This window comes from Cyrtonyx montezumae, unplaced genomic scaffold, assembly GCF_038088225.1.
Source record: "Cyrtonyx montezumae isolate F1298 unplaced genomic scaffold, pur_monq_1.0 scaffold_25, whole genome shotgun sequence".
NCBI lineage: Eukaryota > Metazoa > Chordata > Aves > Galliformes > Odontophoridae > Cyrtonyx > Cyrtonyx montezumae.
In genome coordinates this window covers 14,571,215-14,597,337 of record NW_027071992.1, presented here as the reverse complement: position 1 = coordinate 14,597,337, position 26,123 = coordinate 14,571,215, and the positions used below count along the sequence as shown (strand labels likewise).

At 44.6% G+C, this 26,123-nt stretch overlaps 2 protein-coding genes across 2 annotated transcripts; one reads left to right on the top strand and one right to left on the bottom strand.

Moving 5' to 3' along the window:
• Window positions 1-306: 306 nt before the first annotated feature.
• LOC136050929 (myosin-IIIb-like) lies at window positions 307-13,130 on the bottom strand. The gene is made up of 16 exons (XM_065740137.1): window positions 13,008-13,130; window positions 12,867-12,932; window positions 12,635-12,765; window positions 8,484-8,586; window positions 7,276-7,378; window positions 6,687-6,843; window positions 6,216-6,318; window positions 5,893-6,021; window positions 4,780-4,888; window positions 3,450-3,566; window positions 2,952-3,052; window positions 2,444-2,530; window positions 2,203-2,268; window positions 1,776-1,889; window positions 1,113-1,289; window positions 307-315 (listed from the first exon to the last, which is right to left on the bottom strand). Exons 1-16 carry the CDS (start codon window positions 13,128-13,130, stop codon window positions 307-309), a joined length of 1,695 nt encoding a protein of 564 aa, XP_065596209.1.
• A 2,799-nt stretch (window positions 13,131-15,929) lies between these two features.
• ARHGEF39 (Rho guanine nucleotide exchange factor 39) lies at window positions 15,930-26,123 on the top strand. The gene is made up of 9 exons (XM_065739718.1): window positions 15,930-16,082; window positions 16,636-16,730; window positions 17,407-17,527; window positions 19,047-19,165; window positions 20,633-20,703; window positions 21,297-21,425; window positions 24,030-24,259; window positions 25,162-25,250; window positions 25,437-26,123. The coding sequence occupies exons 1-9, from the start codon at window positions 15,936-15,938 to the stop codon at window positions 25,444-25,446; spliced, it is 1,011 nt and encodes a 336-aa protein (XP_065595790.1). The 5' UTR covers window positions 15,930-15,935; the 3' UTR covers window positions 25,447-26,123.

Genomic DNA, 26,123 nt, shown 5'->3' with positions numbered 1-26,123 from the left:
GTAACTCTCCCATGCAGAAAGGTTGGTGGAGATGATAGAGTTCAGCCTGGAGAAAAGAGCTGGAGGGAGACCTCACTGCAGCCTTCCAGTACTTGAGGGGAGCTAATAAACAGGAGGATGACTGATTTCTTACATGGTCTAATAATGATAGGGCAAGGGGGAAATGGTTTTAAACTAAACAGGAGATTTAAGTTAGACATGAGGAGAGAATTCTTCAGTCAGAGGGTGGTGATGTGCTGGTAGTGCTGCCCAGAGAGCTGTGGTGCCCCATCCCTTAAGCTGCACAAGGCTGGGTTGGATGGGGCCCTAGGCAGCCTGAAATGGTGGGGGAGCAGTCAGTCCATGGTAGGCGTTGGGACTGTGTGGGCTTTAAGGTCCCTTCCAGCTTAAGTCATTCACTGATTCTATGAAACATGAGCACAAGAACTGCAAAACACGGTATAGAATAGATATGGAATTCATCAGTTACTCGTAAATCCCAGAAAGTAGTTTGGACTTAACAAGGACATTAAATAGAGAGCACCCAAAGGAGGGCTGCAAAGGTGGTGAAGCTCTAGAGGGCAAGGAATGTGAGGGGTAGCTAGGGGTCCTGGGTGTGCAGAGCAGAGGAGCTGAGCAGAGGCCTGATGGCGGCTGCAGCTCTCACAGGGAGCGGAGGGCAGCACTGAGCTCTGCTCTGTGTGACAGACACAGGGCCCGAGGGCACGGCATGGAGCTGTGCCAGGGGAGGGCAGGGGGTTAGGGAAAGGCTCTGCTCCAGAGGGCAGTGGGTGTGGAGCAGGATGCTGGAGCTCAAGGGACATTTAGACAACACTTTGAGGCAAAATACAGCAATGAAACAGAACTCAGATCCCTGAAGAGAGCAGGCTCTGCTGTAACTAATGAATGTAAAGGTGGTTAGGCTTGTGGTCAAAACTATGCACTTGCAGTGTTTTCCCAGATCCACAGGAGGAACACCTTTGAAGGATATTCCTGCTACCATGTACATGTAGAATGGGGAACAGAACAGCTGAGGCAGCTCTGTTTATCCTAGCAGCTTCACTCCAGCCTGCAGCCTTCACAGGGGCCAAGAAGTTAGAAAAACCTGTGCAGCACACAACCCTTAAACCCACCCTTAGCTTTTTCCAAGGAGTAGGCCAGTTCATGTGGGATGCCCTGTCATAACAGAGGCACTTGCCTGTGAACAGCAGACTGAGCAAAGGGGTGACACTGTTAATGAAAAGCCCACGGATGTTGGCTGGCAACGTGTCTCTGTTTTTCTCTAGAAAGCCACCAGCAGTGTACTGTACCTAGGAAAAAAGACAGAAAATTACAAAGTGCTCACAAGCTTGTGATGAAACCATCTCCACAGCCTGCCAGGAACAACTGTAAATCTGAATGTACAGTGTCTTGAACGTGAATTCTGTAAATGCACGGTGTTTACAGTAAAACTGTAACTGCAGCACTCTGGATCTCAATAGGTAAAGGCAAAGCCATCAGATTCCCCCCTTATAAAGGACTATTTTAAGTTCCAAAAGGTCACTGATGAATGTGACAGATTCTTCTAATACCATACACTTCCCAGAGGAAGTCCCACTTTCTTCAGAAGTCCTCTTCCAATACCTTCTAAAGAGCGCCCAGGAAGTCCTAGGAGGCAGCTCCCACGGAACACAACACTTCTGTTAAATAATTGTCAGAACAAACATTCCTTAACTTCAAAGCTGTATTTGTCAAGCAACACATCTCCCCTCTCCTACAAACATTAGAACAACATTCTTTCAGCAAACAGTACATACCTTCCCAGCATAGTGAATGATACTGAAGCCCAAAACACGTCCTCGGCTTGGCTGGAAGTGTAAATTCCCTTTAAAACTGCTGTTTAGTTTATCCACAAAAGTCTTATCAGTTGCCTGCATGAAAGCAAATTTCATAATCAAATTAAAAGGCTGCAACAGAGATATGATCAGAGCACACACAAGTAAAGCAAAATATTGAAAGTGGCCTTGGCTGTGCAACAGCTTCAAGCTATACCCTCTGAAACTCCACAGGGATCCCAATATAACCAGTCTGTCTGTGATCTGTCTGCCCTGCCTCATCAGTCACATGGGGATTCTTCTGCTCATCCTGCTCTTTATAGCATACATCAACATAACAGTTATCTCTGCAGCCTACAGATTGATGGCTACTCCCCCCACATTATTCTCTCTGTACCATATCCCATACCTGAGGGAATGCACTCTGTTCATCCAGAAGAGACAGCAGCCCAAGTGGCTTGGCCAGGAGCAGATTCTGTAGGGAAAGGAGAAACATTACATGTATCCAAAGCAGAGCAGCGTATCCACTCTCACTTGAACCACCCTGTAAGTAGCTTTTTCCCATGTGCAACTCCTCCCAGTGATGGAAAGAGCAACACTCCTCCCTTGGCTGAATGAAGCAACTCTCTTCAGTCAGCTCTCTCACTCACCAGCACAGGCTCATTATTGCTGAAGGTGATAGCCTCCCAAGGCAGCTCTTCTGCCCTATAGGCATCCTGCTCCATCTGGAAAATGTGCTGAGACAGAGAAAACAGAGTTTGAAACCCCCGGCAAACTTGGTTAGACATCTTTGAAAATCTCTCTGACTCTAAGCTCAGGGCACAGGCATGAATGTCTAGCAGCTTCACTCAAAATGAAACTGCTGCTCTGCATGCTCCACCACAGTTTGTGATTTGCTGCTGCTTAACACTTCTCAGAGTGTTAAGTGTCCCTGTTCTGCCAACTCTGATGACTGCTTAATCCTTCTACTTTCACCACACTGGTGGCTCTTTTGCTATGGCAGTGAAGGTTGACACTTTTTACCCTGCTTTGCCCATCACCATTTCTGTCCTTCCAGGCAGCAGATCTGTTTTCCACCAAGTTCTCCTTCATATGCTAGGTAGATCAGCATGCTGCTTTCCCTTCCACACAAGGTGAGTTAATCCACAACAGACTTACATGGTTGAAGAAGTGCTGAAGCTGCTCGTTGGCCAAATTTATGCAGAATTGTTCAAAACGATTCACTGCAAAGTTTTCAAACCCAAAAATATCCAAGATGCCTAAAAGAAGGGGAATTAGTACAACAGAGCTGGTAGACCTCAGCAAATAACTATATCTCCCACCACACTGCTGTTACAGCACACGAACCCCTGGCCAAGTAGCTAGAGACACCCCTCCGTAACTTCTCTTGCAAGATCAATTAAAAGAAGACCCAATCCAGCCCCCAGCTCTTCTTCAGAGCCAGAGTGTCCCAGAACTTTAGCCTCATATTTGCTTCACACCAGCTAATTGCCAGCACTTTCTGCTGCCCTCAGATTTCATGCAGCTCACTAGCACCTCCAGCATGACCGCGTCCTGTATGCAACCTCCATGACAACTCAAATTGTGCCTTTCCTTTGTCATGGCTGAGGGATATGCACTGAGAACAGATGAAGGAGCAAAGTGGGCAGAACTCACCTATCTCCCTCAGCTCTACTTCAGGATCCACATTCTCAGCCAGCAGCTCATTGATCTTGCAAACAATCCAGCCAAATACTCGGCCATATGCCACCTTTGCAATGGAGTCCCGAGCATCTGCACAGAGAGAACAAGTGATACACTGAAGGGCTCTGAGAAAGGTAGAGATCATAGCACAGAAGTTATCTCAATATATTCACCTCTAGCAACAGTGTCTCGGGTTCTATGGAACTATTTTAAAGAACAACATTAGGTATCTGTCTCATCATCCCTGCCCTCTGCAAGCTGCAGCTGCCCATTGGTCAACAGCTCATACTGACCTCTTCCATTCGAAAGTTTTCACCATCTTTCTACAAGACTAAATAAGGCATACTAGGGTACCTGTGAGACTATCTAAAACAGAAACAAAAAAGTTTATCCACTTTTAGAATATCTGTCTGGATATTCTCTGCCAGTCAACTGAGTATGATACTGATAAACAACCCAGAAGCTCCAGCTTGTTCTTAAAAAATAAAAAGATTCTGCTACAAACACTTGAACTTCTTTATAACCCAACAGCTAATACCAAAATTAAAACAGAGTGTGCAAGAGGAGGATGCTACTGATGAAAAATTTGCTGACGGTGTAAGCGAGAGACCAAATAAACATGTACCTACTGATGGTAGAAGTTTATGTTATTGTCTAGATAAAAAACAAGATATTTGAGAAGCAGAACTAAATAATTCTGCTTCCAGTTTTTCCCCCACTTATTTTAAGCAATAATCTGAAGTGCTGGCATTTCAGGTTTGTTTTTAGAAAACATCTTTTATTTCAACTGAATCTTCTTGTAAATATTATTTTTGTGTTGCTGTTGGGTTTGTTTTTTTTACTGAAAAGGAAAACAACACCTTGCACTTATTATTTTAACACAATTCCATTCCATTTAACTCCTTGATATTGTACGTCTTACTAATTCTCTCTGTTATGTATCCAACTACTTCCTAAAGCTTTGCACACTGACAGCACTGTGCAGTAGTAGTCTTTCCCTCTTTTCTACCAGCACTTACATTTCTCCTCTAGTTTGGATTTGAGGGAGAAAGTAATGATAATTCCTTGGTCTCTCATTTAATCTCTGCAGTCTCTTTAAGGTCACACAAAACCAGCATTCATGATCTCAGGTGTTAGTAAGAAACAAAGTAGATAAGCTTGCCTCCCTGTGCAAGGAGAAGAAGGAAGTGGCACAGACAGACATCCTTGTTCCTAAGAAGTTGCACATGTGTAGAGACACCCATCAAACAACTCTGGGTTAGTCTTTCAAGCCAGCACATCTGCAATTCATTATGTTTCTTACCTTCTGCCTGCTGCTGGGTGTGAAAACGCTGAATCTGCTCTCCTCGGGTCACTGACATTGTGCAAACAAGGCATTTCAACAATTCATCCTCCTGGACTCCAAACTGACCCTGGGAAACAGAAAACAGATGAGGAGGCAACAATGAACCCTTATTCTACACGTGAGGACTGTATCTATATCTGTGCAACATCCAGTGTAACAGGGATGTGTTTTGCAAAACCAGAGGCAGATGCATGCTCAGAGATGTGCATTATCCCACACAGTGTGCAAGATCATTTTCTGAATACTCTCCATTTGGATCTCCCGGTGGTGCCACCTCTCACTTTGTCTGGGAGCCACATCAGGCCCTGATGAATGATTTAATGACTTATGGAACAGCACCACACCAAGGTGACTGTGCACAGACATCAGTCACGTGAACCCACAAGAAACGGGAAACAAAGGGAACTCAGATGCAGCTGAACTCTCTGGTAATTACTTTAACAGGAATTCCCCCTTCTGTAGGCAACAACCGAGGAGCAGATTTTAAAAACAAAGACAAAAAGAAGTTGGCTGCTGAACAGTCATATGTGGTTACTTCAGGTATGCTGTGGGAGGGACACAGGCGAAGAGATGAAACACAAAAACAAGAGTGCTGGGATTTCAAACAGATCAAAATAAAGACATAGAAAAAACAAAAAAATCATAGAATCACAGAATAGTCTGGGTTGAAAAGGACCTTAAAGCATCATCTAGTTTCAACCCCCCAGCCATGGACAGGGACACCAAGCACTAGAGCAGGCTGCCCAGAGCCACATCCAGCCTTGCCTTGAATGCCTCCAGGGATGGGGCATCCATAACTTCTCTGGAAAACCTATTCCACTGTGTCACCACCTCCTGAGTGAAAAACCTCCTCCTAACATCCACATAGCATAGTGACACGTAGCATTTGATTTTAAAACATTCATTTAAAACAAGCATTATATGAAGTCAACAAGGCATGTGCAATATCTCCAGATGTAAGACACTGGTCCCAGCTAAACAAGAAAGAGAACCTGGGAATTGTTTCTCTGGGTACCAATAGCAGTGAACACAAGGGCAACCACAGGGACGTACTGGAAAACCATGACTCACCGCTGCAGCCTTCAGCCATCCCCGTGAGCCTTCACTCACTTTTAGAGACCCACTGCTCTCCTGAGACTCAAAGGTCACATTGCCCAAAGACAATACACCAGCCAGGATTGCCTGCATGTCCACTTGTTCCTAAAAGACACGAGGGGTGACTAAAAATCTATTGGGATGTAACATACAAAACATGGAGACCCCAGAAGAGGAAAAGGTGAAGGAAAGGCACGGGCAGCCTGTGGGAAAAGGCTCTACACAAAGTGTAACAAATTCAAGCGGTTTGGAAACAAGATGGAAAATTCAGATAGAAATAAAGCAACCCCAGAACTGACCTGCTCTTGGAAGCCCACCATGTCAAGGGCATTGCACAGCTCTTGGTATTTCTGCTTCCAGTGCTGAGCTACATCCTCTGTACCAAACCATTTGCTTATGTACCTGAGAAAGTGTATAGCCCGTACAAAATCATCACACAATCAGTGCAGCAAGTCAGTTCTACTCCATATGAACAAAGCGGATCAGCAACAGCTGAGATGTGAAAGAGAAAATATCTTTTCCAAGGTAACACAACATAGAAGAGACCCAGATCTTTCAGCTTTCATGACAATTTGTAAGATCTCTTTATATACATCAATTCAGATCCCACTTCGGCTTCCATTAGTTTATTTAGCTGTACCAGGCCCCACTCCCACTGGCAGAATTGTATTGCTGTATATTGTATCATGTATAAATGAATTGCTCCATTATGCTACTTTCCCCTCTGCCCCCCATCAGGAAGACTAAATTAAGATCAGACTTTGAAGTACCTGTAGAGAGATGGATCCAATAACCCATACATGTCCTTTTCCTCTGAAGACAGTCCAGCGAACATGTAGTAGAAGATATGAAAATTCCTCTCACCAGTATCTTGTTGCACTACCCGTGACTTCTCTAACAGATACTCACTCAGCTTTGCACCTCGCACTGCACACAGGAAGGTGACAAAAAGGTTTTGCACAAGGAAACATGAAGCTGACTGAGCTGCCCCACATCCCTGCACTAGTGACAGAAGCATGGAGTTGCCTAAAACAAGTCTTGGGTACAACATTCTCTTGGCCAACACCCTGGAAATGGGCTCCTCCATGTTTCCAATGTTCTCAAAGATGTCTGCTCACCTCCTTTAATAACAACAAAGTCATCAGACATCACTGACCATTGCTGATATCTTCCCTGCATCATCAATGCAATATCCTTCCCATAATCACACAACTCAAACCTAAGTCTCATCCCAAAGCTGTGTCTGCTATAGGATTTTCTTTACGTGTACACCCTTGCCACAGAGAATCAAGTATCAAGATGTCAACCTTCTTATGCTCTGGCTACTCAGTCTACTCCCTGAAGTGCCCCTGACTTTACCTGTATTATTCTGGAAACGCAGCTGTATGTATTTTCCAAAGCGGCTACTGTTGTCATTCATCACTGTCTGGGCATTGCCAAAAGCTTCAAGCAATGGGTTTACCTACAAGAGGTATACAGATTGAGAAAGCGTTCTTCAAGTTAAGCAATCCAACCCAACTTGTTTGGAAAAGGTTAGCTTTAGCATTTGCTGTTCAACATTCTGATGGAATAAGAGCCACTCCATGAACACTCAAGAATATATATTTTACCATATTCTGGAAAAAATAAAAAGGTCTGCAAGAGGCAAATATGGAAAAGACTAAGAAGCATGAAATAACTGAAAATAATCATAATCTCTGATTGACCATCAACTCATTTGTTAAAAGATAATGTTGGTATAACAGACTTACGCAGTCAATTGGTATGGTACCACTAAATTATTTGACTGCTAACCAGCAAGCAAGTAAACACAAAACTCTTTAAACATAAGCATGATAAATTACCTAATGACATCTGTGCACACCATAAGGATCAGAACAGTGAATTATGAAGAAACCAGAAGAACAACCAGGCCACACTGGGTCTGCTTCCACCACAGATGTCTGAAACAGGCTTTAAAAATGGAGCAGTCCAAGAACTCATTTCACTTAATCCATCTATTGGAATGTTAGTATAGGATCTGCTCAAAATGAAACTCCCTTGGGAGCATGTCAAGTGGAAATATTTAAGACCAAAGAGCCACGTTTCAAAATCAGCTAGCAAAAGTTATGAAAATAGTAAAGATGAAGCTAGTCAGTTAGCAAGTATGTGCCTGACAGTAAGTATAACTAGCCAATGAAAGGTTACTGAAGGCCACGTAGTTATCCATCCCTGTCTTTCATTAAATCAAGACTTTATTTTTCTAATACAAATACTGTTCCATCTCCAACAGGAAATGATTCAGAAAAAAAAAAGCCCCTACTCTCTTGTTACAGACATCATGCTAAATGATCACAACAGTTCTGTTCCATTTGGGAACTAAACCACCACATTCCCAGCAAACCTACCAACCCTTCTAGCTTGTGGTCAGCTATTTCATCATCCTTCCCACTGTTATCCTAAAATGTGTCTTAACACTTTGCTCCTCTGCTCAGAGGTGGTGATTCATCAGGAGTTTCTCTGACCTTAGTGCTAGCTGCCTCACAGCAGTGCTAATTCTGCCCTTATGAGTCCCCACCAGCACCTACCTGAAGGATCTGCTGCTCCAGCTGTGAGTTGCCTTTGCATAGGTTCATTATGTGCTGCAACAGTAGCTTCGTACTCTCAGTTTTCCCTGCACCACTCTCTCCACTGCAAAGAAAAATTGAGGGAATTCCAGCAGCCATAAAGTATAATTGCTCTGACCCTCATGTCTTAGCATCATATTATACTGCTTGAGAGTACACTCCAACAGTCTCACAACTTTTTCAGCTTTACATGGTGTGTTCCACAAAGTACTGATCCCTGCCCAGAGGAATTTTTCCCCATCCACCAGGAAGTACAGACATAGTCCATGCTATCATTACTGGATGGGGTGCATAGGAGAGTCCATCTGACCTGCTTCTTAAGAAAATCATACCTAACGTGGAAAACAATCTCCTTTCAAAAGTCCTCTGATTCAATGACTCTCTCATAAACTCTGGGTCAACAGATTCTTGTTCCTCCTGACATTTGCCCCATCTCGTGTCCAGAAGTGAGCGCTGATCTTGAGATACTGCTGCAATCTCAAAATCTCAGGCTCCTCACCCATTCACATGCTTTAGCTGGTTGATAATGCTGGCATATAGCTGCAGAGTTGCCATCACACCTACGGCAGCAATGCTGCACGTCATTTTGGCATCAAATAGATGCAGCACTCCACCTCCAACTCAAATAAGTAGCACTCAGAAAGCATAACTTTCCACCCTGTGGGAGGGGGAAACACCCAGTCAATGAGGCGGTGTGTCCTTGACCAACAGCATCACACTGGCACACAACTTCAGCACCCACATAGTAAAACAAAAATGCAGGAAATGCTGGAGGTACATAGGAGGGTAGGTCTCTGTTTACACATCTGACCTTTGAGCATCAGGTGTGGCTTTGCTGCCTTGCAGCTCACTGTAACTCCACGCTTGCACCTGTCACAGGCTGCTAAATACCTCAAGCTCTAAGATGAATACCTGATCCTAAATATGCATCGAGCCAACAACACCTGAATATGGGCAACCAAAACGAGACCATGTGCTATGCAGCATCCCTGCCACATGGATATGATTTTTTGGTTTTCATAGTATGGTTTGGGTCAGAAGGGACCTTTCAGGACATCTAGTTTCAACCCCCTGCTATAGGCAGAGACAGCTCCCATTAGACCAGGTTGCTCAAAGCCCCATCCAGCCTGGCTCTGAATGCTTCCAGGGAGTGGGCATCCACAACCTAACTGGTCTCACCACCCTCACAGTGAAGAATTTCTAGTATAATATCTAGTATTCATGTACTGGAAGGCTGCATAAGGTCTCCTTGGAGCCTTCTCTTCTCCAGGCTGAACAGCCCCAGCTCTCTCAGCCTGTCCCATAGTGGAGATGCTCCAGCCCTCTGATCATCTCCGTGGCCCTCCTCTGGACCTGCTCCAATAGCACCATGTCCTTCTTGTGTTGGAGGCTCCAGAACTGGATGCAGTACTCTAGTGACTTCCCTCCTGCACAGAAGCATTGTCAACCAGCACTCCCCCAGTTCAAGCTCACCCTTGCATCCTCAAACAAGAGCAACAGCTCTGCTAAGTCCTGCAAGCATGCTCTCCAGCTGTGGGTGTGTAACTGCCCCAGGCTGTGAAGCAAAGTCATCTCCAGGAGACCCATGTGCTGTTCCACAGCACGCTGAGGCTGTGACTAACGCCAGCCAGTGTGAGTGAGTGGAATTTGCAGCACAAGAAATCTTGGTTGCAACAAATTTTGTCATCAGGAGGGAGCTGCTGTGTTCACATCAGTTGGAACCTCTGAAATAAGACACGCAGACCTTCCAGAATAAGTTGGTGTGACCAAAGAGAGAACAGAAAGGACATGAAGGCAATCAATGTATGTGCCCTGAAGAAAAGTACACAGGTTTGTGCCTTGCTAGAGGAGGGCATCTGCAACGTGGAAACAGTCCAAGCACAAGGAAGAATAGATCACAGTGCATCGCTATGCTGTTCTGATAAACTGTGGTGTTATCAGGAATGACATCCACCTCCCCACCCCAAGCTTTGCTCACACCACGTAATCTTGCTACTGAGTGTTTTACCACTTGCAGATAGTAAAACCATGAGCTTCCTGTTACAACAGCACACTGAACAGGATTGCAAGGTGCATGGCAGTAGCTCGAGCTGTCATCTCTGAGACCACAAACCACTCTCAGAAAATAACAAGACCACTGCCTTACCAGGAAACACCCACAGGTCTCTCATTTTGTCTTCCATCTCCTTAGACAAATTCTGTGACTTTTCTCAATTCCCATGAACTCTACCAACAGCACTTCTCCACCTGCAGACTCACAGCCACCTCATCTTTCTGCTTCATAGGAGCACTTTGTGCAAACTGCAGGCACTGCTGGGTTGTAGGCAAGAAAACAGCTGGAACCCCATCTGTTCCCAGTCCCCACCTCAACGCCGATGATTCACTAAGTCATTTCCATACCACGTAGCAAGAAAATTATCAGAAGGCTCATATAAAGAAGGAAATAGTAAATTAAACATCTGACAATTAACATTTCAATGCAAAAGACATTTGAAGCCTCTACAAACACCAGAAGAGAAAGTTATCTGAAGCTTAAAAGCTTTTTCATCTAACTGATGGTGTGTGAGGCTTTCTCTGCTAGATGATGCTATCTGCTACCCTGCAGAAGAAAAATAATGACATTATGGAGGGAAGCGCTCTTGATATTGGAACAGTGTTGTGCTACAAGAACTCTTAGTCCATAGAACTTCTCAGAGCAATATAGAATCACAGAATTGTTTGAGTTGGATCCTTGGAGGTCACCTGGTGCAACTCCCCTACAATGAAGTGGGACACCCACAGCTCCATCAGGCGCTCAGAGCCACTCCACCGTGACACTGAGTGTCTTCAGGGATGGGGAATCCACCACCTTTCCGGGCAACCTTTCCGGCCAGTGCCTCAGCACCATGACTGTAAAAATCTTGTTCCTTATATCCAATCTAAATTACCCCCTCTTTAGTTTGGAGCCATTTCCTCTTGTCCTATCACAGCAGACCCCGCTGAGGAGTCTGTCCCCATGTTTCCATCTGCTGCATCATTTCTGTGGCCCTCCTCTGGACGCACTCCCACAGGCCCACGTCTCTCCTGTGCTGAGCACTCCAGCTCTGGACGTGGTGCTCCAGGTGAGGTTGCACCTTCACGTCCCTCTCCCTGCTGGCTGTACTGCTTTGGATGCAGCCTAGGATACGTTTTGATTTTATGATTTTCCCTGACCAGATCCTCTTACAGCAGAGAAGCTTATTTTCTTTCCCTTGCTCTTTGGTTACTCCGGGGAATGACAGAATCATAGAATGGTTTAGGTTGGAAGCGTACTTAAAAGATCATCCAGCTCCATCCTCGTGCCACGGGCTGGCTGCCCCCCACCAGCACAGGCTGCCCAGGGACCCATGCAGCCCAGCCTTGAGCACCTCCAGAGATGGGACATCCATAAAAACAGGTCTGCTCCACCTCTCCTGTGAAGTCAGGTTGAGGGTGCTGGACTTGTTCAGTCTGGAGAAAAGGCTCTGGGGAGTTCTTATTGCAGCCTTACAGTATATAAAGGGACATCACAAACAGGAGAGAAATAATCTTTTTACATGGGTAGATAGCAAAAGCACTTCAGGAAACGGTTTTAAACTAAAGGAAGTGAGATTTAGATTACATGCTAGGGAAGTTTTTCAGCAGTATGGCAGTGATGCACTGGCACTGCTGCCCAGAGAGTGCCCCATAACTGGAGGTTCTCAAGGCTGGGTTGGATGGGGACCTGGGCTGCCTGAGCTGGTGTTTGGTTTAATGGATGGCAGCCCTGCCTGTTGCAGGGAACTTGATGCTTGATGTCTTTTGCAAACAAAGCCATTGTAAGATTGTACGATTTATAAGATTCAATACACAAATCACAGCAGAAGTTGTTTCAACAAAGAAAAGCTTTGGCTTTATGGCTCTGTGAAGATCTGGTTAAGCTTTCTAACACTACAGCACAACAGAAGCAACCTTTTCAGGCTCCACGTGGTCGTACAACCAGCAAAGGCTGGCAAGTGGCCACATGAAACCCAGCTCCTTTCACAGCACCTCTCTCGCAGCTCCCGTCCCCCGCGACTGCCACTCGGGATCCCAGGGGGTTCCGTCTTGCCTCCGAGGCCGTGCCCGATGCTCACCTGATGACGACGCACTGGCTTTGGGGCCGGGCACCGCGACGGCCCAGCATGGCTTGGTAGGCACGGTCAGCCACGGCGAAGATGTGCGGCGGCAGCGTGCCCTTCTCATGGCACCGGTATTGCTCGGAGACCTGAAGGGCGAGACTGTACCTAGAGGACGGGCTCGACGACGCGGCACCAGCACCCGCTGCTCCTCGGGCACGCGGTGGGGCTGCCCGAGCGCGGCACTCACCTCTCTCCCGTAGAGCTGCAGGGGCTGGAAGGGGTTCACGGCGATGAGGATGTCCCCCACGTCGGTCTGGGGAGGGGAGAGCCAGTAAGGGGAGAGCGGGGAGGGGGAGAGCCGGGATCCGAGCCCCGCGCCCGCACTCACGTAGACCTGCTGCCGCAGGAACCGGTCCCGCAGCGCGCCCAGCAGCGCAGCCTCATCCAGCTCCGCCAGGGCCGCCAAGTCCCCCTCCGCCCCGGTTCCCCGCCGCTCCCCCGGCGGCCCCATACCGCACGCTCCCGACACGACCCAGCCCGCCACCCGCCCCGCCCCGCCTCGCCGCGGGACCGCCCGTCGGGGCGGAGCTCGGTTTGAACGCGGAGCGGCAGCTGCGGGCCGTGGTAGGTAACGGACGGCGTTGCCGCCGGAGTGGGGGGAGCGCTTGGGGGGCTGAGCGGTGTTGCGTTGAGCGCCCTTCCCGGACTAGGGTCGCGCGTGTCCGTCCCGGGAGCGCCAGCGAGGAGTCGGGACAGCCCGAGGGGTCGGGGGAGCAGTTCGGCTCGGGCACTGTGCAGGGCGGCGGGCAGGAGGAAGGAGGTGATAAGGTGAACCCTTGCGGGCACTCTGGGAGCAACGCAGGAGGGAGGAAGCTGGAACAGTGCTTCCCTAGAGGTGTGTGGGTGCGTGGAGATGGGTTCAGATGCTGGCTTCATAGCGTCAGAATTGTTTGAGTTGTATGGGACCCGTAAAGGCCACCGGGTGCAGCTCCCTTACAATGAGCAGGGACGCCCACAGCTCCATCGGGTGCTCAGAGCCCCTCTACCCTGACCTTGAGTGTCTCCAGGGATGGGGCATCCACCACCTCTCTGAGCAACTTGTTCCAGTGCCTCAGCACCCTGACTGTAAAAACATTCTTCCTTATATACAATCTAAATTTCCCCTCTTTTAGTTTGAAACTGTTTCCCCTTGCACTATCACAGCAGACGCAGCTGAGGAGTCTGTCCCCATCTGTCTTGCAGCCCCCTGTAGATACAGACAGGCCGCTCTCAGGTGTCCCGGAGCCTTCTCTCCTCCATGCTGCACAGCCCCAGCTCTCTCAGCCTGTCCTCGTAGGGAGCTGTTCCATCCCTCGCATCATTTCTGTGGCCCTCCTCTGGACGCGCTCCCACAGGCCCACGTCTCTCCTGTGCTGAGCACTCCAGCTCTGGACGCGGTGCTCCAGGTGAGGTCTCACAGCGCGGAGCAGAGGGGCAGGATCCCCTCCCTCTCCCTGCTGGCCGCGCTGCTTTGGATGCAGCCCAGGATCCGGCTGGCTGGCTGGGCCGCGAGGGCACACTGCTGGCTCACGCCCAGCTGCCATCCACCAGTACAGTACCCCCAGGTCCTTTCCAGCAGGGCCGTGCTCTGTCCCTACATCCCTGGCTCATACTGGCACTGGGGGTTGTCACAGCTCAGGTTTCTATCTGGTGAGACTGTGACAGTAAGGTAAGAGTGCATGAGGAGTGCAAGTATTTGGATGTGTTACCCTCCTGGGAGGCTTTGTGCGAGGACTGTGGCTCTTGAAACCAACCTGTTAGACTGTTAAGACTTTAGAGGAATACTAAGAATAGTGAAGACAACAAAGAGATTTTTCTTTTTGGAGGATGTTAGAACTAATACATTCCAAAGCATCACTGGAAGATTAGCAGAGCATCTTGAAATCACTAATTGCACAAACATTGTTCAATAGTTTCTATACTGAGTCTGAGGAGAAAGTGGCAAGCTGATGTGCTTTTGTGTTTTCCAGTCTGCCCAGAGGTTCCAGATGACTCACTGTATATAGACTTGAAATAGATTTCAATAGATTTAAATTGAGAGATGGTGACATTTATTTATGGTCATTTATTGACTTGTTTTGTTTTGTTTTAAACAAATTGTGCAATCTGCCCTGGGTAAACATATCCTCTGAATGACAGCATCTCAGAATGTAGTTTGTGTGTGTTTCAACACCATGAGCTGATGCTAAACCTTTGGTTGGTGTTTCTGTAGAGCCACCTCTCCAGCTCCCAGCCACATGTAGTCATGAGAAAGACTTGAACTTAGCTAGGTTTGTGGCTGTTTCATGAATAAATGTGAGAAAAAAAAAACCTGAAGAAAGTCTTGGTACTGTGAAGTGGTATATGTCTCACAGCTACGTGGGCTTCTGCTAACACACAGGAGGCCGTACTCTTTTTGTGCTACTTTGTTTTACTGATTCAGATGTCTGAAATGTCTCTAAGAGTGTATTTGACAAATTCCCTTCTCTGAGACAAGATACATTTCCGTGCTGATGTAGCTTGAATGTTTGTGAGACAGACCTTCTGTGGGGGTAGAACAAGACAGTGCATCAAGCTCACCTTGAAACCACAGACTTCATTTCATGGCAAGTATGCAACAAGTTGCTCTTTCTTTTCATCAGAAGACATCTAGATGTAATGGATGATGTGCTGGAGAGAGTGGTGAAAGTGTTCTTTGTGTAACAAAACTGTGGTGCTCTTAAGAAGAGAAGAGAAGCAGCAAAACCTGTTAATAAGTACATAGAATGATTCATGGTGGTTGCTCAGGCTCTCACCTCTGCAACGACAAACTACTGCTAGAAAATAACGATGCAGAACACTCACTTTTTGGGGATCCTCCATGGGGAAAAAACAATCTCCCTGCCCGTAAGACAAATCTTGGTGCTGTTTTCTATTTCTATATGCTGTACCTCTTCAACCTGCTGATATCTGTGACTTTAGTGAGAATTTTGCATGAAGAATGGCTTAAAGTGCAGAAAGCAGCAGCATGTAGGCTAGGAAAGCAGGTGGGATCGTATACTTCAGTTTTGTTTACAGAAGCATCGTTATGTATAACTTCTCTTGCTTTCACATTCTGGTTTACTGCCACTTCTCCTCTGGTTGATGCAAGGCTCCTGACCCCACAAGTAAGAATGCAGAAGGAAACTGAGAAAGCTGTTACTGACTTTTACTGTTTTTAGAATTTTACCCTTTGGGTCATGTTATATGTTTGTTGTGTGTCCATCTCTCCTGGCTCTCAGCAGTGGTTACTTTTCTGTTTATCAGCCCTGAGGCCACCATGAGCTACTCACCCCATCCGCATATGGCTGGAGCAAACACAGTGGAAGAGCAGAGAGCTCGCTGGGAAAGAAAGCGCTGCCGCACAGCCAAGGAGCTGCTGGAAACAGAGCACAGATACCTTGAGCAGCTGGATTTGGTGGTGACGGTGTGTATTTGTCCTTTCTGATGCATGGCTGCCCTCAGGAAACACATACTTATTTCTGGTGTCATGAGAAATGGTCTCAGAACATTCCTTTGATGCGTCTAAAAAACATGTGACAGATCACAGCTCTTCACGTTGCTGAGCCTGAAAGCTACTTTCTTTTCAGTCTTTCGCCTCCTGTTACACATCTGATAGCTTGTGCTTTTGGTCCTTTGGCTTTGGTCCGTATCCAGCCATAGATTTTAATTGTATGGGGGGATTGAGATGCTTGCAACATACAAAACATAGGGGCATAGGGGAGACAAAGATAGATTAAGAAGTAGGTGGTTAAAAACAGATGCATCTCAGAATACTGAAATAGATTCAGTCACATGTTTACAGCTACAGTCAAAGTTACCAGAAATACATAGGTATGATGATAGATGTTTTAGATAGGTGCTCAGGATACCTGCTATCCTTTCAAGCTTGAGTGTGCAGGCTGCAGCTTCTTGTATCCGCTCTGTGCTAAGAACAATCCTTTAATTACCTGTTATTTTTAACTCTCTTTCCTGTTTAGTTCTTTGTGACGATTTTAAAGGCCAAAGGGACACTGAAACCTGCTGTAATGGAAACCTTATTTGGACCCCTGGAATCCATATATTCTGCCAGCCAGTAAGTAAACAAAATCTAATGGGAAAAAGCTTCTTTACTGTGAGGGTGATGGAGCACTGGGACAGGCTGTCCTCAGAAGTTGTGGAGGTTCCTTCTCTGGAGATGCTCAAAACCCACCTGGATGCTTTCCTGTACACTCTAAGGAACCTGCTTTAGCAGAGGGTTGCAGTAGATTATTTACAGAGGTCCCTTCCAACCCCTACAGTTCTGTGATTCTATAATGGAATGAAGAGAACTGTATGCCAATGAGAAAACGAGACTTGAGGAAATTAAGCTAATGTCTTGTGAAACAGGTGTTCATTTCTACCACTGCTGGAGGTGTGTCAGTTACAGATGTACTCATGCTGATCTATGTCCACATATCTGGATGCCTCGTTGTTTGAGTAGCAACCTTGCCCACAACAGGCGAGATGGAACTAGATGATCTTTAAGGTCCTTTCCATTCTATGATTGTTCTCTGGATACTGGTTTAAACCCAGTAAGTCTACTCTACAGTATTTTTAAGAGTTGTTCTCTGCAGCTTGTTCTGTGACCACCAAGTATATGTTCTCGATAGAAACTGAATGTGAGATGGAGGCTGACAAATGAAAGTAGGCATAAGAGTGAGCCAGAAGGACCTGGGGAAATGGTATAAGTAGTGTACCCTTGCCTCATTATCTTTCCTCCTTGTGTACAGAGTTCTGTCGCTTCACCTGGAGAGAGGGAATTTAGGATTAGGATTGGAGAATTTCTGTCAGAAACTGGAGCTTTATGGTCACTATGCTGAGAATTTTGAGCGGGCAAATAAAACCTTGATGGTATGTATCTCCTATACTCTTCCTGTTATCTTTTCCCTCTCCTCCATTATTTGAAGAATTCTTTTGCTTTTTCTTCTGACTCTTGAGTATTTGATTTTCTTACTTTTTCTGGGCTGTTTCCTGTCCTCCTGTCAGAAAAGAGTGGTGAAAACTGTTCTCTTTACTCAGAGCTTAAGTTTTTTTAAGTACGTTTCAGGTGTTTGTGTGCCTGTGTTGTATGCACATACTGAATAGATCTTTCCCTAACAGAGTTATGTTTTCACTTCCATTCCTTGGCTTGCAAGCCTGGAGAGTTTTTAGTGTGAACATTAGGATTCAGTAGTCTTTTTCCAGAGAATTATCAGGTCTCTCAATCTTCTCCACTACCACTGTGTGGTATTCTAGCAGTAGGATTTCCTTTTCCCTCCCCATTTTTTTTTTTTATGCAGTAAAGAAAACTTTTATCCTTCCTTCTTATCTTTCTGATATAGTCAGATATAGAGAGATACAGTCTCTCTTCCAAGATATTTCCGAAAGGTGTATTTTTATTTCAAAGCTGTATCTGGAATTTAAACCACCTGACTTCCAGTTCTTGTCAGTGCTTATTGCTAGCTGCAACATGTACTAAGATTTCTGTTCTTTTCTGCTTGCTTGCATAAATTCATACTTTTGATTGTGGATAGTTACCTTGAGGTGATAGGAATATGGGGCTGCGTTGCTTTGTCTGGAAATGAATGGCAAAAAGCCACAGATGGTGATACTAGCTTGTGTTTTAACCCAGCAGCAGTTCAGCACCATGCTGCCCTTTGCTCACTCTCCCTCTCCTAGTGTGGGGGGGGGAGAGAATCAGGAAAGAAACAAATGCAAAGCCTGTGTAGCTTTTATGTCAACCCATGAGATCCACTGTTGATTTTATATGTATGTTTGTGTGTGTGTTTATATATATTATATAGCCACAAAACAAGGGATGCAGAAGGCAATTGCTCGCCACCAGTGCCCAGCTGGTCCTTGAGCAGTGCCTGCCCTGCAGCCAATGCTATGGGTTTTATAGTTTTTTCACATGATGCCTTATGGTATGGAATATTCCTTTGGCTGGCTTAGGTCAGCTATCCTGGTTCTGCCCTCTCCCAGCTCCCTCCTCAGCCCTTTTGCTGGCAGGACAGTACAAGAAGCTGAAATGTCCTTGGCTCTGTGCAGCACTGCTCAGCACCAAAATATCAGTGTGTTATTGTCATTGCATTTCTCCCAAAGCCAGAACATAGCATCGTGACAGATGCTATAAAGAAAAGGTTAGCTCTGTCTCAGCTGGAACTGGGACACTAGCTTATTACTACTGTGCACATATAAGGAGGGGATATAATTTAACCTACTCACTGGGAAATGGTGGTCAGAAGAAAGGAAATGACTTGTCCATGGCCACAAAATAAGCTGCTGATGCTTGCATTTAGTACTGAAGTTCTGCTTTCTAAGCGCTGGTGCAAACTAGCATGCATACTTCTTTTGTATTCTCAAAACAATATAACTTCTCTGCTGCACACAGGAACAGATGAGGAAAAATAAGGCATTCCGACGATTTAAGAAGCTCCAAGAAACTCGACCTCAGTTTCAAGGGAGGAAGCTAGAGGATTTGCTTCCTTTGCCTCTGCAGAGGTTATACCAGTAAGTAAGCAGTTCTGAGTCCTCAAGGTGTTAATATGAGAAAGTAAAACTACATATACAGTGTCTTGCTAACAGTAATACTATGTATCTCTGAATTGGAGCACATAGACTGCAGTGAAATGGTCCACAAGATCTGCTTGTAAAGCAGAATCAGTGTATCTGGATGGTAATTGATGCAGAGATTGCTTTGTTTAGCCCTGGCTCCTAAGCCCTTTATTTAGCTGGCAGGTAGAATTGGAATAATCTCAGTGGGTGGCTGAAGTTAGGCCCTCAAAAAAGCAAGCTGTCTAAGGCAGTGCAGACATGCTGCTCGCAGCTAGAGATTGTTGTGCCCTGCTTTTGTGAAGGTTGCTGATCTGGAGCATGACTCCCTTCTTGTAAACAGTTAAGAGATGGGATGAAGTCAGAGGAGCTTTTTTTCCTCTCTCTGGTTATCAGCACCATATGCTTTTCTCTTATTTGGTGCCTGCCACAGTTGTCTGAGATCAGACAGATCCCATCAGGATTGCTGCCCTATGCTTGAGGCATCCTCTGAAGAGCTAGGCTGACTGCATGAGGAGAGTGCTTCATGCACCCATGGCAGTGGTTTTGGAGAAGGGTTTGTGGGTAATACAGAGCCTAGGTAGGGCTCTGGGAGCCCAGTTGCAGCTACTGTGAGACAAGTAGCTGCTTTTTAGCCATCGTCTTATTCATACTACTGTACATTTAAGAGATTAGAGCCTTGTTTCTTTGGAAACAAAAAGTTGAGCACACCACAGTCTTTCAGGTAGCATTATACACCATTTTTAGTCAACTTGGTAAATGTAAGGATTCTGTACTACTGTAATTCTTTGGGTCATTCCTTTGAACTTGCAAGACAACAGTATATTTGTTGGAAAAATTATGCCTTTTTAACAGAAGGTCTAGATTTTTCATTAATCAGCTCTTTCATATTCACATTTCTGTTACATAAGCTGCAGGTCACATGACTTTTGCTCTGTCATGAATCTGTTCAATATAGTACTTCTATCATTTCAGGCTTAAAATAGTTTGATCTGATTCTTTCTAGTTAAGACTGGACAGGAATGCCTTTATTTTCTTGTGTAGGCAGGAAACATATGGCACAAATGCTTCCATTCAGACATAAAAAAAGAAACAAAAAAATAATTGCTCAAAGGGAAATGTCTGTTGTTGAAGACATTTTTATGAATCTTGAAGTCTTCTCAGTGTATCATGAAGTAGTATGTGAAGCTGTTCTTACGGACTCCCTGGGAAACTCCTAAGGCTTGCAAATGTATAATATGTAGAGTAAGGTAATTGATAAATCTGAAGATAAAACAAATGTGAACAATGAAATGTGACCCAAAGCTGTGTGGCTAGATTTAGAGGCGTGTACTCTGTGAGCTGATGGCATACTGTTCATCATTTTGATGATAAAGGAGATGCTTCTGTTCCTGGTATTGTGCAATAAAACTTCTTCTATATTAGGTACGAGCATTTCCTCAGAGACCTGCTGGAGAACACCAGGCCAGTCAGTGCTGAGAGCCAGAAACTTGCAAGTATGATACCATACACTGCTGCTTTAAAATCCCCAATAAACAGTAGCATTTTTATCAATGTTAGCTGCTTTGCTAACATTTTAACTCTATTTTTTTGTCTATTTCCACAAGAAAAATCTTCTGTCTGGGTTTCCTGTGCATTGCTATTTTCCATCACCACCTTGATTGAAACATATTCCTGAGAAAGAATAGGGAATTTCAATGTGGAGTGACCTATTGGAAAACTGGCACAGGGCTTTGATTGGAGAAATGTCAGCTGTTGGTCATATACCTCAGTTTTGTAGGATAATTCATGCCACGTCTTTCTGAAGCCAACATTGTCTACAGTGAGGCATTTTTATTTTGTTTTTGCTTCCAACACCATTTGCCTAGTGTTTCACTGGCAAATGAATATTTTCCAGAATCACAAAAGTGTTGTTTGGAAGGAGTCTTTTGAAGGCTTCTAATGTAATCTCTTTCTGAAATTAAGGAAGAAATTTGTTATTGATACTCGTTCTAAAACATTTGCTTCCTAATTTCACCTTATATTTTCACAGCAAGATAGTATACTTACTCATCTGTGATAATCTGAAAATATACTGCTATAATTTCAGAGGCTGTGAAATCTGTTTCTGAGGTATCTCAATGGGTTCAGGACATTGATCGTAAGAGAGAGAACTCATTGCAGCTGCACAGGGTTCAGAAACTCCTCAAAGGACAGAAGATCCAGGTGCTGACTCCAGGTAGGTCTTATAGACAGCTCTGTTTTCAATCTGCCAAGCTGAGATAATTGGAGGTAGGATTGCCTTCATCTCTGACCCTACTCATGTCACTCAGACTTCCCCTTCTGACCTGAATTTCATAGGTAGTAAAATAATGTAATTAGTAAGTAATTTAGGCACCTTTTTAAGTAAAGACGAGCAGCATCTTAAGTGTTTGACATTCAGATAAAAGGAGCTGATGATGTGCATTCAGAAACTTAGTTCACAAGAACCCGAAGAGGTCTGGAATGTAGGTCCTTTGTGAGAGAAAGACACTGGATAATTTTGGAGGAAAATTTTGTAGGCTTCTGCTCATACCCTATACATGAAAAGAAACACCTTTTAGCTGCAGGGTTGAACTCTATCAGAAATCAGAGTATTTGTATTGATATCTGAGATATATAAAATCATGGCCACTGGCATGTAAGATCATCCAGTTGGATAACAAGGTTATTTTAGGGTCTGTTGTTTGACTGACTGCTCTCCATGGCCAGAATATGCTCCAAGGTACACAAGGAACCTTGTGATAAGTATGTCCAGTCTGGACAAATATGAGTTGACCACCTGGGCCTGCACACCCTCACTAAACCTTGCTGTTGCAGGTGTCATGTAGAAACACTGCAGCAGCTGTAATGTTAAAGGTCTCTAAGATACAACCCCTCACCCCCCACACTTGTGAGTGTGATTGTACGTTTTTTTCTTTGTACTTGGGGACTATGGGGTGAAAGTAGAAAAAATAAGTTACTTATCACAAGCCATCATTCTCCAATATGTACAGTCGATATGCAGATCAATTCACAATTCTTTTTCCCATTCTACTTACAGTTCTTTTGGTGATGCCAGCTGAAAGGGAGCTAATGAGGTATGCTCTGCTGATACTAAGCATTGAGCATAGGTGAAGCTGCTAGGACACATTAGGACAGTGCATGTGAAAAAAGGCAAAAAAAGAAAAGCTATCTAGACCAGAGGTGACTATCATTTGAAAGCCCAAGGCCCACTTTTTTTTTTTTTTGCTTGTTTTTGTTATGCTCCTCATATTTTGAGAGCTGTAACAGGACAAGTGTTGAGGGTCTACAGACAACCTTCCATAATCTTAGACAGAGAATTTTGATTATAAGGTTCTCCATTAGCTAGAGTAAAGTAGGTTTTCTTAGATGTGATAAACAAAAAAGTCAGATGCTGCCAAGTATTACTAGTTTTTTTGCAAGCTGGACGACATTGTTTGTCCAGCAGCAAGAAAGCTTTTGCATATTTTTAAAGATTGTACCCTATTAGTAGTGAGAAAGAGTTCAGAAAATGTAATTTTTATAGATACAAGGAAAAGGAGTAGTTGCTCTCACATGGTGCAAAGAGACCCTGCTTTTCTTGCTGACTTTCATATGTAGGGCAAATGCCATCTCAGGTGGAACTGTTTCCTTGACATAAAACACTGCTCTTGTCATCTCAATCTTCCCTCTGGATATTTCCCTAAACTTCTTTCACAAGAATTTTCTCAAGCCCCCAGGGAATACTGAATACTATTCATTGAATACTATTCATTCCAGTACAGTCCAGCTCTGTCTGCATGCCACTGAGTCTGATGACAGCATAGCATGAGGGAAACACTGTTGACACCTTCCTTCCAATTGTTTTTTAAACTTGAACTGATCCCTGCACTTCACCATTCTGTTCTTCAGTTTCTCGTTCAGTTTCTGGAGACTAAGCTGAACTTGTCTACGTAGTAGTACTATGCTACTGCTGTAGTATACTAAGACACGCAATCCATACTTAAAATAGTGCTGTTCTCTAAAAAAATACCACTTAGAAGTGCAGTCAGAAGCTATGGCACAAAAAACAGTGGCTGAAATTCTATGGCAGCTCTTCGCCAGACCAAGACAGATGGTGAAATCAAGGCTTTGGATTTTTATAAGCAATCTTCTTACTGGCAGGTGTCTTCAGAAAGAATTAATGGCTATCATCTTCAGCAATGCTAGTTAGAGGCATAGCTTTAATTATTCCATTTTTTTATTTTTTTTAATTGTGCCCTGGTGTTTTCAGTTACATTTTTTTTCCTGCTGATTTCTCTACCCTTTAATTTATTACTGTTTGTTTTGTGGATAGAGTACACGAAGCCCTATTAATAAAGTTGCCTATTGAAGCCTTCTTTTTAGTATGTTATTTTTATCTCCCTTTGCTGTCTTTCATTAGGGCAGTAATCTGCGTTCTGTAATTTGTTATCTAGTAGATGTCTGCATATAGTTAGGGGACATGTGAAATATTTTGTTATTAGAACACACAAGTGGGGAAAAAAAAAACCAAACAACATGGGAAATATAATAAATGTTCAAACTTTAGTCTGACTTTTGTTTTGCTGTTAATGGCAAGCCATCGAGTAACTCAGTTTAAGGCAGCTCATGGCATCTGAAGGTTTATGTTGACCGAAAGGCATTTGTGGGTGCTGACACACTAGCGTCTTCTAGTGGCTGGGATTGATACAGAGCCTGGTAATTTACAAGGGGAGCTCAGGGAATTCCTCTTTGTAACATTAAATCCTTTTTAATGCCAGTGGTTGTCTGACAGCTGCCTTTATTTTTCTTGTATGCATAGGGCGCTGGTATATCCGGGAAGGCTGGCTTTTGGTTGTGCCTTCAAAGGGCAAAGAACTGAAGCGGAGGATATTCTTCCTTTTTTCTGACATCTTTATTTCAACAAAGCCCTGCCACCCACTGCATCTGACGAACTCCAATAAACTTGCCTGCACAGCTGTCTACCCTCTTCACCAGTGTGTTGTGAATAAAGTGTTTGGCCACACTCGGAGCGAGGGAGGGCTCCTCAGTGTAAGTCTTACTGCTTCTATCTGGCAGAAGTATCAGTGGGTCAGATTGCAAATTAGAGAATTGTAGGGGTTGGAAGAGGCCTGCAGAGATCATCGAGTCCAACCCCCTGCCAAAGCAGCTCCCTAGACCAGGTTGCACAGGCAGGCAAGTCTCTGTCTCAGCAGCAGTGTGATTGAGCAGGTAAGTGATGACAGTAGTAAAAGAGCTAGACTCTTTTGGGCTGATGCAGGCTATCTTTTTCTCTTCAACGTGGGCCCTGTGGGGTGCTGGAATACAGTCTGCTGCTTGTTTCACATTGGTCAGCTGAGGAGAGCCTGATCACACTGTGACATGCCTTAAACTGAGCACATGCTTGTGGGATAGCCCCACATTCTCGAGACAAGCAATAAGCAGCATTACAGTGAGTGAGGAATTAATTCAGAGAGAACCCTGAAAAACAGAGAATGCAGAAATAGCATGGTACTGTCACAACAGGTATTGCTTGTTCCTACAAATCTTTGAGGACAGCAGGGACTCTGACTGAGAGTAATGCCTTAGGTGAGGGTTTTAAATTCAGGTTTTCCTACACAGCAACACCAGGGAGGCTTTGTTGGCTCATTCCTTGAACATAAATTATTAAAATGAATTGTTAAATGGTGAGTTTGCAGTTGTTGGTGGTGGAAGGACCCCTAGAGGCAGCTGGAAATAACAGAAAACTGAAACAGCAGTACAGTCAGGCGTCACTGTCTGCTACAAATACTTTCAAATCAAGGCAAGCTGATATTTGTAGCTAGAAGTCTGGCACTTGCTGTGTACTGCCCTGCCTGTGTGTCAATGCAAAATGTTTATAACTATCTGGGAAAAAGGAAAAAAAAGGCAAGATATCAGTGTGCAGGGCTGAGTGTCTTCTGTTTGTCTTTCAGCTCTCCTTCCCACACGAGACACTGTTGTTGATGTCCACTGACCAGCAAGATATTAATGACTGGTACCAGTGTCTCATAACTGCAGTCAGGTAGGCCTTTATCTTCCAGAGGGAAGGGGGCAGAATTACACGGACAATCATACGGGCACGTATTTTTGAATCCATTATATGGTGGTAAGACTGACAGAGAAGACCTGACTGGCAGCCAGGATGCAAGAGAGTAAAAAAGAGCAGGCATAAATTAATGGTGAACTTTCCCTTCATTTTCCTCTTCAGGCAGCTGTAAGCCTGATCCATCCGAGTACAAGACAACCCAGCAGGATGACTGCGCCCCTTGGCAGAAGCCAGCATAACTTTGGGAAACATTCAGGAATGTACAGTAGGAGAGTTGCTTTTAGAGCTACACACTGCACTTGTGAGACTATGAATGCATTGTCAGCTCCCTTAAACATCTATGGCAAAAAATGGGCATGCATGCTCAGTTTGTATACTAAGAATCTGTATCAAGACTTTTCCCTCAACTTACCTTAGAAGCTTCTAGCTTTACTACCCTTCTGAGATTATTAAATCTAAGGACCACTGGAAGAAACCTTCACTTGCTTGCACTAATTGAATTTTATTTAACCAATTGTATTTCTAAGTCACCATTGGCACATTTGTCTATCTTTTCTTACTTCTGACTTATGAATTCTTTGAATAAAATGGATGTTTTGGATACCAGTAAAATAGCCATGACATGTCTTTTCAGCTAGTGACAAAGGGCCACAGTCTTTCTCTCGTGACAAATTTTTAATCATTCATACCCTTCAGTTTTTTCAGCAAAATGTTTTGAATATCTTGCCCCTCCTCCTCTAAGAAAGTGACAAGTGGGCAGGTAAGGGGAAACAATTAATGCTTAAAATCCTACCTATCATCAAATACCACACAAAAATTAATCTGCTGAGATAACTGAGATGAACTGAT

What these genes read in the sequence shown, in the direction of transcription:
- LOC136050929 (XM_065740137.1), bottom strand. Translation starts at nt 13,130, where the DNA reads ATGGGGCCGCCGGGGGAGCGGCGGGGAACCGGGGCGGAGGGGGACTTG. An exon ending in TCCTGCGGCAGCAGGTCTAC is followed by an intron (nt 12,933 to 13,007) that starts GTGAGTGCGGGC and finishes TCCCCTCCCCAG; the next exon opens with ACCGACGTGGGGGACATCCT. An exon ending in TGGTGGGCTTCCAAGAGCAG is followed by an intron (nt 6,022 to 6,215) that starts GTCAGTTCTGGG and finishes CGTGTCTTTTAG; the next exon opens with GAACAAGTGGACATGCAGGC.
- ARHGEF39 (XM_065739718.1), top strand. Translation starts at nt 15,936, where the DNA reads ATGAGCTACTCACCCCATCCGCATATGGCTGGAGCAAACACAGTGGAA. An exon ending in TCCATATATTCTGCCAGCCA is followed by an intron (nt 16,731 to 17,406) that starts GTAAGTAAACAA and finishes CCTTGTGTACAG; the next exon opens with AGTTCTGTCGCTTCACCTGG. An exon ending in CCTCTGCAGAGGTTATACCA is followed by an intron (nt 19,166 to 20,632) that starts GTAAGTAAGCAG and finishes CTTCTATATTAG; the next exon opens with GTACGAGCATTTCCTCAGAG.